Source organism: Megascapheus bottae, chromosome 6, assembly GCF_031878675.1.
Source record: "Megascapheus bottae isolate mThoBot1 chromosome 6, mThoBot2.hap1, whole genome shotgun sequence".
NCBI classification, from domain to species: Eukaryota; Metazoa; Chordata; class Mammalia; order Rodentia; family Geomyidae; genus Megascapheus; species Megascapheus bottae.
In genome coordinates this window covers 66,066,454-66,079,796 of record NC_143514.1, presented here as the reverse complement: position 1 = coordinate 66,079,796, position 13,343 = coordinate 66,066,454, and the positions used below count along the sequence as shown (strand labels likewise).

At 56.7% G+C, this 13,343-nt stretch overlaps 1 protein-coding gene across 2 annotated transcripts in view; it reads right to left on the bottom strand.

Moving 5' to 3' along the window:
* Positions 1–9,224: 9,224 nt before the first annotated feature.
* Positions 9,225–13,343, bottom strand: part of Sdc3 (syndecan 3) — a 31,179-nt gene continuing 27,060 nt past the window's right edge. For both annotated transcript variants that reach the window (XM_090335401.1, XM_090335402.1), the window contains exons 3-5: positions 12,575–13,209; positions 10,535–10,826; positions 9,225–9,783 (exon numbers count right to left, since the gene is read on the bottom strand). In XM_090335401.1, the coding sequence (XP_090191527.1) occupies positions 9,617–9,783; positions 10,535–10,826; positions 12,575–13,209 (1,094 nt within the window). In that variant the 3' untranslated portion in view covers positions 9,225–9,616. The remainder of the gene's footprint in view (positions 9,784–10,534; positions 10,827–12,574; positions 13,210–13,343) is intronic.

Genomic DNA, 13,343 nt, shown 5'->3' with positions numbered 1-13,343 from the left:
AGCCCAGGGCTTTGGAAAGATAGACTAGACAAAGATCTAATAGGCTTGGCATGGTGCCTGGCCCCAAGGCAAGTGCTGGGGCAGAAAGGCCTGAGCAGACCTGGCTTTGCTGCCTTTCCCTGGCAGCCTCGGGGAGGGTGGCCGCCTGGTGACTAATCTTGTTCTTGATAATCATCACCCGGATGCTTGTTAATATAATAAGGCTGGGCTCCCAGCCGCTGCTAGACTCCAGCGCGGGCTGGCTCCTAGCACCTCTCATCTCTGCCTGGCAGGGGCTTCTAGAAACATTCATTACACACCCCCCTCCTGGGAGGCAGGCCTTGAGAAGCAGCTTATTCCTGGCACATAGCTCAATTCTGGATGCAGGGCTCTGCCTTGCACTCACCACTCGCACTCCAGCACTCAGGCACACGCACTTTCCCAGACACACCATGCTGCACCTCTCCCAAGCCCGGTGCAGACCAGCCACCATAACTACGCCTGGTGAGGGAGCCCTGGGTTTGAACGCCCACCCAGGACACTTGGCAAGCACCTCCATGGACCCAGCGCCCCATCTTAACCCAGTTAACCTCCCTGTAACCTGGATCAACAGGACTTGCCCAGAACCATTGCCCCATGAAGCCAGTCCTCACCTCTTCAATACTTTACTGAGGAAAGGGAATCAGAGAAGGGAGGATTGCCCAGAAACACACAGCCAGGACTGCCTGACCACAGAGCCTGCCATTGCACGCAGAAAGAGAATTCTTTTTCCTTCCTTCCTTCCTCCCTTTCTTCTTTTTTTGTGACAGTATTGAACTCAAGGCTTGTCACTGACCCTTAGTTTTATCATTCAAGGCTGGCACTCTACCATTTGAGTCATAGCTGGCTTTTTTGGTAGTTATTTGGAGATAAGAGTTTCATGGACTTTACTGTTGGGGCTGGCTTTGAACCATGAACCTACTTGAGTAACTATGATTATAGGTATGAGCTGAGCCTCTATGTTTTTAACTTTATTTTTTCCCAGTCGTGGGCCTTGAACTCAGGACCTGAGCACTGTCCTTGGGCTTTCTCAAGGCTAGAACTCTACCACTTGAGCCACAGCACCATTTCCAGCTTTTTTTTCTATGTATGTGGTACGGAGGAATCAAACCTGGGTCTTCAAGCATGCTAAGCAAGCACTCTACCACTAGGTCAAACTCCCAGCCTTTTTTTAAAACTTTTTTTATTGTTATTGTAAGGGTGATATATAAAAGGGTTACAGCTATGTAGTTCAGGTAATGAGTACATTTCTTTGTGACATTTCACCCCTTCTTTTGCTCTCTCCCAACTTTTCTCCTTTAAAGAAGGAGATATTGAGGGCCAGAGAGATTAAACAATTTTCAGGAGTCTATGCAAGGACTGATAGGAAAAGTCAGGGCCAGCTTCAAGACTAGACATGACCAAGCCCTCCTGCCCCTCCCCTCTCCCCCAAACACTAGATCCTGAGGCCTTGCCCCAGACAGAAGCAGCCAGTGCAGCTCCTCCCGACACCCCACCCCAGTCACTGGGGGCACTGTTGAGGGCTTGGCCTGCCTGGGGACCCTCCAAACCTCTGACTGTGCACAACAGACTAGCTGTGTGGCCCCGGACAAGTCACACTACCTCTCTGGGTTCTGAGATGGAATGGCCAGTGTCCCAGGCCAGCCTTAAAGGATGCTAATGTCCCTCTGCCCTGCCCCCTCCCTCCTCTGTGACATCAGGACCAACCAAGCCCGGACAACCTGTCTCCAAGATCCTGCCCTGAGTCCAAGGCCAGCAAGGACTGGGGGCCCAGGGTGCAGACAATGGGCTCTCTGGAGCCGCCCCCACTGCCCAGCCAGCCTCACTCTGCACAATGGAAGGCTTTTCCAGCCCAGCCCGCCCCCTCCCTCAACCAGAGACTCAGAAATGCAGCTGAGTCTGGTTCCAGAGCAGCCAGGCACCCCCACCCCAAGACCATAGGAGTGGGGGAGGGAGGAGAGACCGAGGGAGGGCCACTCTTCTAGGCTACCCATTTCCCCTCCTGTCAACCTCTGTCGAGACTTCTCCTCCTCCCTGGCACTGCCTGCTCTCCACAGTCCTACCTCCTCCAGGAAAGCCTGCTAGGTTACCTGCCCCTCCCCAGTTTCTTCTTTCTCCAAAGTCCTCTTATGTGGCATCAGGTGGCAAAGTGTAGTTCTTCCCTGCTCTCCCTTCCTCCGCTTCTGGGAGATTGACAGTGAGGGTCCCCTTCCCTCCACCCTCCCACCCCCATGCTTCATCGGGAAGTCCAACCTTGTGGGATGGGAGGGCTGAACCCCAGTGGCTGGGCTGTATTTCACACAGCCATTCACTCACACTGGCCAGGTGCTGTGGGAGACACCAGAAGGAAAGGCCTGGAGTATCACCATTCCTGAGTGCCCTCAGCCTGACTCAGTTCCTCTCTGTGGACAGTTCTACAAACCACCAATCTGACCATATCACTCTGAGAAAGCAAACACCATGGCTCGCGTGTGCGTGTGCACGCACACACACACACACACAGCCTGACTGCTTGTGAAGAACAAACTCCCACTGGCTGTCATCTTCCAGATATCAGTTTTCTGGGTAGCTAGGGCTATAGGCGTGAGGCAATACTAGCACCTGGATATAACTGGCATTTTTTTTTTTTGCCAGTCCTGGGCTTGAGCTCAGGGCCTGAGCACTGTCCTTGGACTTTCTCAAGGCTAGAGCTCTACCACTTGAGCCTCAGCACCACTTCCAGCTTTTTTCTATGTATGTGGTACCGAGGAATCGAACCCGGGTCTTCGTGCATGCTAGGCAAGCACTCTACCACTAGGCCAAACTCCAGGCCCCATAACTGGCATTTTTAATAACTGTGTTTCAGTCGGGATCCCTTTGGGTTCACACATTGTTTGGTGAACAAGTCTTTTCATTTTATTTGTAAATTTTCTGGCTGGGTGGCCTAGTGCACACCTGTAGTCCCAGCTACTCAGGCGGCTGAAACACCAACATAGATTTTTGTTCAGGAGTTCAGTGGTTGTCTGGATAACACATCAAAAACTTTCATGTATATTCTCCTACTATCCCTTGCAATATCTTATTATTGTGGTTGGTTGTGGGGCTTGAACTCAGGGCCTGGGTGCTGTCCCAGAGGTTTTTCTGCTCTCCTACCACTTTTGAGCCACAGTTCCACTTTCAGTTTTCTGCTGGTTCATTTGAGTTCAGAGTCTCTAGGACTTTCCTTTTCAGCCTGGCTTTGAACTGCGATCCTCAGATCTCAGCATCCTGAGTAGCTAGGACAGCACTGATGCCCAGCTCTTGCAGTACCTTTATTGAAGAAGTTGAGTTATTTCCATCTGTGAAACAGGGTAGTAATTCTCTGAAGGAGACTATGTCTGTGGACGCATTTGGCAACCAAAAGGCACCACACAAACACCATGAGTTCACACATTTTTGAGTCCCAATCGCTTCTGGTACACTGGTACTGCCATCAAGCCTTATAGACTGTCACCTGTTCACCTTCACACAGCTGGCTCATGGTAGAAGGAGGATATGGAGGAACTTCTAGTCAGAGGCCACAGCTTCAGGGCCTCGGGTTTCTTCTCTTTCAGCCTCCAATCAGGAGGTCAGAGCTAAAATGTACCTGGGTTCCTGACACAGCTCCTCATTCCAGTGGCCTTTGCTGGCTACCCCCCTAGCCTTAAGCTTCATTCCTCTGCCCTTATGCCAGTCTCCATCTCCTTCCTCCCTGAATAGGCCCCCAGCTCTGGCAGTGCTGAGCCTCGATCCTCAGCCCCCAGGTGACCCTCAGCATGGCAGAGACAGGGTGGGCGGCCGCTGGGAAGGAGAGCACACTCTGTTCTCAGGGCAGCTGGGGCTGGCCACTGTGACCTCTTGGGCTGCCCGAAACAATGGGCTATTCTTCCTCCTTCCTTCTCACTTTGGTTGCTCATCCCTTGGGTGAAAGGACCCAGAGAGGAAAGGCTCAGCTCCCTGCAACCCGTCCATGGTGCCAGGCAGCCACCATCCCTCGCCGCAGTCATGGTCCACACCAAAGTGGACATGCGTTGTTTGATTCTGTTCGCAGGCGGCTGCTGGGCCCTGCTGACAGTGTGCAGCTCACATAGGAGCAGGGCCTTCTGTGTCTGGCAAGGTTCTAAGTGCTGTGTGCACCAGCACGGAAGTGCCGCTACCCACACTGCACAGTGAGACAACTTGGGAGTCCCAGTAACTCACCCAAGGTCACATGACAAGGTCACACAGTGACTCCCTAGCAGAGTTGGGATTTGAATAAAGGTTTTCCCAGTAAAAGCTGGAAACTGCAAAGGAATTTAAGTTGTGTAGAGGCCACAGCTGTAGAGGCCATGCTTCCTGCTGGCTGCTTCCATGCAGATCCGCACAACAGCCAACAAATAGCAAGTTTCTTGTGTCCATTAGCATGTGGGGATGCTGAAGCCTAGAGGGGTGTCTGCTTGGCTCCAAGACCAAGCTCTCTTCTGAGATGACAATCTTACCAGTTAGATTCAACAGGGAAGCTGATGGGGTTAAGGTGAAGTAGCACAGTGAACTAAGGGAAGTCAGGAGGGGGGAGGGGTTGCCATCCAGAAGTGTTGCTACATACCCTGGCTTTGAACCTGGTACATCAGCTCTTTACCTACCAGCAGGCTTCTAATCATGGCCCAGCCCTTGGCCAGAGCCACTTAGGTGGTGCCGTGTTTTACAGGCACAAGGTTGCAAGCTATCTGAGGTCCCACAGTAAGGCTTTGGGGCTCTGATTTGTCTCTGAACTGCCAAGCACTTAGTTTGTTTATTTTGGGCCAGTCCTGGGACTCGAACTCAGTATCAGGGCACTGTCTTTCAGCACTTTTTGCTCAAGGTTAGCATTCTGCCACTAGAGCCACAGTACCACTTTCAGCTTTTTCTGTATATGCAGTACTGAAGAATTGAAGCCAGGGCTTCATGCATGCGAGGCAAGAACTCTATCACAAGGCCACACTTCTAGCCCTGAGTGGACAATCTTTATTGGAAGGAGGACAAGGAAGAGATGGAGAGGACAGGAGGAAGAGGAAGGTTGAAGCCAAATCCATAGGCCTAAGGCCTAACGCTACCTTAGGGCTCTGTATAGCACATATGAAGAGGAAAAGGCTCCTGAATCATGTGTGGGTCATGGAGCGCTCTCCCTCCTAGAAGGGAAGAGTGTGGCCTTGACACATACCTAGGGACTGTCCCCTGGCAGGGGACAGAAGAGTTTGGCCTAGTGGAAGACTGCTTGCCTAGCATTCGCAAAGACTCATGTTCGATTCCTCGGTACCACACAAAGAGCGGCATGCAACAGAAGAGACAGGGAAGAGGAAGGGCTGGGGGATAGCTGGGTGGACCCCGTAGCTCCCCACATAGCAGGAGCTAGGAAGCACCCAAGTATGGGTTCTGCGGGCAAGGTTCCACACCCTGCCAGGCCTGGCATGGCTCCAAGACCTTCCCAGCCCTGTAAGTCAGGAGCCAGGAGGTGATCCAGGCCAACCAACCTCTCCCAGGCTCTGCTCTGTTCTGCCTCCATCAGCAACAACTCTGTGAACAGGCTCAGTTGTATATTTCCCTCACCAACAGAATTTTCCAGCCCACATGAAGGGTGGGGAAACTGAGGCTCAGAGAAGTCAAGTAGCTCAGAATCAAGGGTGGGGAAATGTCAACACCGGCCCAAGTGCCCCAACGTGATGAGCCCTGATATTCCATGATGCCAGGATTTTCTTTGCGGCCTAAAGCCAGTGTTCTCCGCCTGGAAGGAACCCCCCCACCCCCCGCCGCCGCTGCCCCAGCTCACACCCATAGCAACCCCAGCCTGGCTTCACCACGCTCAGCTCTGAGGTTTCCCAAACCCTCAGCCAACAGCAGCCTTTATCTTAATTGCTCCCGCGAGGGTCTGTTTTCCCCTGCTTGGCTCGACTTCCTTTGAAGAGGAAGGAGGCTGAGGCCAAGAGGGGATGACCTCCAGTCTCCATATTTATCTCACTCTCTGGCCACAGTGCTTCCTTTCAGCTTAATTTTATTTCCTCTTATAAATGGGCACAGCACGGAAAATGTTAAAAAACAAAAACAAAAAACCAAACCAGCTCCTTCCCGAGGGGACAGATGGGTACCCATGTCAGGCAGTGCCTGTCTTTGTCCACTCTGTCTCGTCCGCTTCTCCTTGTTTGAAGTTTTGGCCATGAACTCAGGGCAGGTATGATTAATAAACAGGTTATGGGCAGGGAAGAACAGATTCCCAGCTGTGGCAGGCCAGGTTGGGGGTTGGGGGGGAGTTGTCTCTGTACAGGAGAAAGGACGCACCAGAGGGGGGGACACTCTTCAGGGGGCTCCCTGGAGCCACGCTGCCTACGAAAAATATTTACATGCATTTGCCACACTAGGGCCAGGTGCACAGAGGCGCCGGGCAAGCACCTGGGAGATGCTGGAGCCATTGGCCCCTCAGATGGTGACTTTCAGGGCCCAGGTGGCATCTCTAAATCTGTACATAGTTTGTGGGCTTCTATTTACAGACAGGAGGCCTGGTGAGGCGAGGCCAGGAATGCAGCTGACAGAGAAAAGCCAGGAGAGCCAAGAAGCCCCCACCTGCCCTGCCCTGCCCTGCAGACAAAGCCAGGTCTGTTCCCTGTGTGTGACCTGGGCCTAGGGGCCTGGTGGGCAGCTCTGCCAACCACAGGAGTCTGGCCTGAGCACCCTACACCCCTGCCACAGGCTTGCAGGTGACACTCCCTGGATGGCTCTCTGGAGAGACTGAGTGAGCCCCACCTGCAGCTCTATGGCCGTCAGCCTGCACTGCGCTCTCCAAAAGCCGAAGCTAAGGACAGCTCAGGCCACACAAGCTCCCTCTCATTTGGAATGCGCTGTATTTCCAGGAAATGTCAGGGCGCCCGACACCCTCGAGGAAGCATTAGGGTGTCTGTGGACCTGTTTGGGCAGGTCCTACACGTACCAAACCGTACCTAGAGTGAGGAGTCCTACACCCCCCATTGCACCACAGAGGGCTCCAGCTCAGCCTTCGAGCCACACTCTCTTGAACTGCCATGCACCCGTCAGGCTAGCTCAGTGGAGCCAGGCAGCTCAGACCAAGTTTCACAAGGACAAAGCCTAGACATGGGCCCTGTGTCCAGGGCTCCGTGGACCAGGCCCTTAGCCTCAGCTCTCAAATGTTTGGGACAAAAGGGGGGACCTGTGCCAGGAGGCTGAGCTCACAGCCCTAAGTCCAGAGCCAGCCCACAGGATGTGAAAAGTGGGCTTCTACCCAATGCAGAAACAGTACCCACTGCTGGGTCTCCCTCTCCACACCCTGCCCCCCATGCCATGTCCCTGGAGGCGGGCACCCAGGCTCTGCCTCCTCTCTGCCACCCTGGCTGTTGGCCTCCTCACTGGAGCAGTAGCCCATGGGGGCGCAGGCGGAGTGAGGGCTGGCCGACGCCACACCGCCTCTTCCGGGTCTCCTAGGCCCAGAATTCTTTCCCCTCCTGCCCTTCTTCAAAGACTGGCTTCCTTACAGAGCTCTAGAGCCAGCAAGTCAGTCTTGGGGGTCTGGAAGATGGAGCCCCACCTGGGAGCTTACCCCCAGGGAAACAAGATGCATCTAGTTCTGGGACTCTGCCCCTGTGGCCTCAGCTCCCCGTCCCTCCCCCCAGCCCACTGAAGTCTGCTGCCGGGGAATCTAGACAAGTAACAGAAAATAAACTGGGGGGGAGGGGAGCTGATGTGAATCTGGGTTATGAGTGAGAGGTGGGGGGGCCAGCCAATCACAACTCACACCACATCCCTTAGGCTCCAAGAGCCCCCGCCAGGCACCCCTTCCCCCAGAGGAGAATGGTGACCCCATGTCTTAAAATGCCTACAAAATGACCCCACTTTCAGGAGTAACAAAGAAAGGGAGGTGGGCTTGGGGCCTAACACCCCTCCCCCACTGCCACCTGCCCCTGCCCATCTAAGCTCTGCGCTTGGGGTCTGGGGCACTGGAGTGGGCAGTTGCCAGCTGGGGTGCAGCCAGCATCAACCAGAGTTGTTTGGTCAGATGGGCCAGCAGGTGTCCATAGGGAGGCCGGGGTGGGTGGGTCGGAGGCCAGCCTGGTCAGGCTGGGGTGCAGAGGGCCCGGGCAGAGGCCCGCCCTCACAGGCACTTTGGAGACTGGTGTCCTGGGAGGCAGAGTCAGCCCCTGGCTCACAGCAGGAAGGGGACATGGGGAGACATGAAGCCAGAACTGCCTCCTCCACCTGGGCCTTTGGTTGGGGGACAGCCAAGGCCCCTCCGTAGCCTGGGCAATCTTCTTTCGGCCTTGCCCAGGGTTGGTGGGGGCTGGTCTTGAGCCTGCCCTGTGGCCACAGGAGGGAGGGAGGCAGCTGGGGGCCAGGCCCGGCCCACAGGTGCACAAAGCCCTGAGAGGCTGTGGCAATGACCCCCTCCCCACCACCACTTTATTCCAGGAAAGGTGGGTGCCCTCCTGTCTTCCTCCAGCACTAATGTGGTTCGTGTGCGGTGAGACCGTGCATCCCTGTGGGATTGTCTGACAAGGCTGGGGGCGGGGGGGGGGGAGATGTGGCTGGTGCAGGCGTCGTAGGGGGTCACTGAGTGGAAATGGGGCAACTCAAGGGGACCCAATATGGGCTGAGTGCCCCAGCTGGATTCCACCTTCCCTGGAGCCTGAAAGTTTGGAGGAGCCACGTGTAGCACTGGATGTGTGTAGGGGCACCAGAGGAGGAGGCCTGCGTGGTCATCTCCCCTCGTGACCATGCCCAGGGACTTGCCTTGCGTGTTTCAGGGTTACTGGGGCAATGCATGAAGAGAAACATTGTTGGGAGGAGATGTGTGGGGGTGGTTTGTCTCGGTTGTCTGGGCAGTCAGGGCTACGTATGACTTCCTGTCACGCGCTTCTGTCTTGGGTGTGAACATGGCAGTGTTTGTAAACGTGGACGATGGTGTAGAGACACTCAAGGAGAGATGCCGGCGCTCCCTCTCCTGTGGGCACAGAGGCCCAGAGGAAGCCATTCCCCAGGGGACAGTGGAGAGGGGGAGCAGCCCAGGTGCAAGTGCACTACGCAGGAGAGAGGGACCACAGTCCTGCCACAGGAGAGGCAAGTGACCAAGGACACCTTGTCACCCAGCAGAGACAGCCCCTGGGACAAGAGCAAGAGGCTTCAGTGTCTGCATGATTTTGAGAGCTGAGTTTGCCACATATTGGTCCTGAAATCCAACCAACCTGACCTCTCCACCCCAGAAAGGAGAGCTCACCCAAGCCCTGCGGGGTGAGCAGGTGAGCCAATGACCTGGGCTGTCACCAGTCCCAACCCTTCCCTCCCCACCCCCGCTTCCACCAGCCAATCAGGAGCTTCCTTCCTCTGTCCATCAGACATAAGATCCTGAAGCCCCAGGCTGGTAGTGGTGGGAACAAGAGATGAGCTGGTGAGGGCACAGTCTGGGGCAGATGGTAGTGCCCTGTTGCTCAGGGATGATGTGTGTGATGCTGACAGCCTGGGCAGGTTTTGATAGGGAGGGCAGAGAAGAACTGAGGCTGGGCTCCCAGTTTCAGGCCTGGGCTTCTGGGCTGGGGACTGGGCAGGGGAGGGAGGTGTTGAGACTGCAGGAGGCACTGTGGCTCCTCTAGGCATAGAACTCCTCCTGCTTGTCAGGCTTCTGGTAGGTGACGCTTGCCTGCTTGGGCTCCTCCAGAGTGTAGCTGCCCTCGTCCTTCTTCTTCATGCGGTAGATGAGCAGCGTGACCAAGAAGGCGGCAAACAGCGCACCCACCACACCGCCCACAATCACAGCTGCAGAGGAAGAGATGGAGGTCAGGGCCCCGGAGGGAGGAGGGAGGGGAGGGGGGAGAGGGAGGGAGGGAGGGAAACTGAAGGCCCAGAGGGGGCGTTGAGGGGAGCGGGATGGGGATCCTGGGTCTGAGGTTCCAGTTTTCGGTGAAGCTGGACTCAGTATAGGCACCATTTCCAGGCCCTTGACAGCCCCCAGTGCTCATCACCAAACACACCAAATCCTCATGCCAGCCCTATGAGGGACGTGGTGGTCCCCACAAGTGTGTGCCATGGCCACCCTAAGTTGCACCGAAGTTTCCTAACCACTGCCCACCCAATTATGACACCTCCGTGTCCCAGAAGCTTCTGGACAGATACACTCCTCAGAATCTATCCAGTATAATGGGCCTGCTCACTCTCCACGTGAGAGGGGAGCTGGGTAGGTGGCAGCTGCCCCTAGGTGGGGAGCCAGGACAGGACTATAGCCTATGTTGCCCAAGAGGTCCTAAGGGCAGGCAAAGATCGAGCCAAAGGTTGGACGAGAGACTAGCACCCAGGAAGCAAAGTCCTTCTAGCACAGAGCGACCCAGGAAAGCTGGTGGAGATACAGTCAAGGTCAGATTGGGGAGAGCAAAGGTCAGGGGAAGGGGGGAGGACAATTGTCTTCCTCCTCCTAGAAGCCCATGCCTTGGGTTCCCAGAGAACCACGCGGCCTCGCCAGTGGCACGCGGGGGCTCCTCCCAGGCTCCCTGGGCCAGAGCCCAGGCCTTACCTACAAGAACCTCCTTCCGCTCCAGAATACTCTTCTGAGGAAGCTGGGCTGCGGAGCTGCCTGAGTCAATGGCGTTGTCCAGGAGGCCGGGGCCGGGGTGGGCGCCCTTGGGCAGTGTCCCAGATGGAGGTGACGGCTTGGCTTTGGGAATTCCCACAGCCACCACCTCATTAGCTGTGTCTGGCTGTGTGGTCTCCTCCTCTGGCAGCTCAAAGTCCCCGCTGGGCCCACCGCTCACCGGCACCTCTGGCTCCTCCCGAATCGTGGTGAGGAAGGACTCGGGAGTTGGGGTCTAAAGAGAGAGTGGTGTGAGCTGAGGAGCCAAGCTCCTGCACCCTGAAGGGGTCCCCCGCACAAGCCCGTGCCATCACTCCGACCCAGTGGTGCCAGCATCCACCACACTTAGCGAGCAGTGGCCCGTTGAGGAGGAGGGGGTACTGTCACCCTGGGTGGTAGTAAGTTCTGCTCAGAGAGGTTCAGTGGCATGCCTGTGTACACACAGCTAGTAAGTATTAGCAGCAGAACTAAAATCCAAGTCACTCTACTTCCACAGTCTGTGTTTCAAATCACTCTCCTGTGCCACCTCTCTTCTCAGTCTGGTTACATCCTGTCTGCTTCCTGTCCCCCTCACTTCCCCTGTGGCTACTGCAGAACAATCCTTGGGGACTTCCAGGGAAGAAGCCATCTAGGGAGTCCTGGGTGCAGCTGCTGTGTGCTTGAGCCTGTCCTCCACCCTGCTCCGCCCGGGGCTGGGGCAGAGGGGAACACCTTAGCCGGAGTCCGCTGCAGAACACAACCTGTAAAGTACGATGCCCCTGGGGCCCGTGGCCAAGGAACCAGTGGCCTAGAACAAGATGGCTGCCCCTTCCTTCTCTCCTTCTGGACCAGAGTGAGAGCAGAGGGAGCCCTCTGGGCGTGGGCGGGAGAACAGGGTGAGGTAGACAGGCAGCGTGTGGGGCTGCACCTGCAGTCCAGACCCTGGCTCCTGTCCAGTGCTGAACATAGTTGTTCCCCCTTCCTGCTTGGCTCTCAGCTCATGGAAGCACCAGAGGAAAGGCCTGTGCTTGGGCGGGGTGGGAGGACTGGTGGGGGAACTGGGGGACTGACAGTCCTGGAGGAAGCTCAAAACAGAGGGCTTCAATACCTGCTGAGGGTCACCGCATCCCTCCGTGAGGGCCACATGAGGACCAAGCCGCAGATCCCATTTCCCTAATGCCCTCCCTCCCAGGCCATCTTTACCTCATCAACACCCACACCCATGCCACCCCTGACACACGCACAGAAGCTGGGCTCTGCAGGCCAAGGGAGCTATGGCCTGTGTTCAAATCCCGACTCCACTACTTGCTATGGAGCCAAAAAAGGTGCCTTCCACTCCCTGTGTTTCAGTGGCCTCTTCTGTAAGAGGAATTGAGGCAGTGCCCCACAGGTGGGTGTGAGGAGGGCATAAGGAAAGCACTGCAAAAGCCAGGGCAAGGCACGTGACAGGGCCAGGCATGTGCCACACCCACATTAAGGGACAGTTCTACAGGCAGAGGCCATCAGGCTCAGGCCCAGGGCAGTGATATCAAGGAGGACGAGTGAGCTAAGCAGACCATTTCTCCATGGCCATGTGCTGTCCTGAGCACCGCAGCCCCACACCACTGCCAAAGACTTCTTGTTTTCTCCTCTTCACAGGTGAGGAGAAGGAGAGAGAGAGAAAGGACTGGGGCATGCTTGGAGGCATGTGGGCAAGTAAAATCCAGGCTGACAGGCTCCTGAGGGCGTGGCCTTTGCTAGAGTCCTCCCTGCCAGCCGCTTTACCCAGTTCCTTCCCTCCCAGGGTCTCCTGACCATATCAGAACCAACACACACACACACACACACACACACACACACACGCGCGCGCGCGCGCGATCACCCCAAGGGCAATTGAATCTACCCTTCTCCTAGGACCGGCACAGCCTGGTCCTCTGGCCCCTTCACCCCTGCCAGGCTCCTCCAAGCCTCTTCTAGCCCTGTCCAGTCCTGCCCCCTCCGCTCTCATGCCCTGTCCTCACCCACCTGAGCCACCTCGGTGGGACCGGGAGCAGTCGTCCCCAGGGGCAGGGTAATCATCTTGATGACATCGGGCACCTGGGTAGTGGCTGGCTGAGGAAGGGCTCTGGGCCGGGAGGTAGCTGTGCTGACCAGCCTGGGTGTTGGGGCCTCTGTGTCCAAGTCGGCCACTGTGGTGGGCGGCGAGGGCACTGTTGGGGTGGTGGCCCGGGCTGTGGCAGCCGTGGTCAGTGGGAGAGGCAATAGCCTCCGTGTGCCGGTGGTCCGTACGACTGCAGCGGTGGCCGTGGCAGGGGCTACCGCGGGGGAGCTGGGGACAGTGGTAGCTGCAGTGGCGACAGTGGTAGCTGCGGTGGCGGGGACCGTGGCCATGGTCAGAGCCTCTGTGGTGGCAGCGACAGTGGCAGCTGTGGTGGTGGAGATGGTGGTGGCTCTCTGGCTGGGCTCTTCCGGGGCCTCTGTCACCACAGGGGGGCTGGTGACTGGCTCTGGGCTGGGGTGCTCAGAGGGGAGCTCTTCAAATGGGGAGCCCACAGGCTGGATGTCTTCTGTGGGCAGCACAGCGGGCGTGGTAGGTGTGGCCAGGGCCACGTCAGGGCCAAACCGCATGGCTGTCTCAAGGCCCGACTCCTGCTCGAAGTCTGAGGGGTGGGAAGAGGAAGCATACTGGGGTGGGGGGCTGTGGGGCTCCCAAGCAAGCAGCACTGGGATGCTGGGACGCCCTCTCCCTCCCCACCCCGTCTTCCCAGGGACACATGAGGGAAAGGAGGAAGGT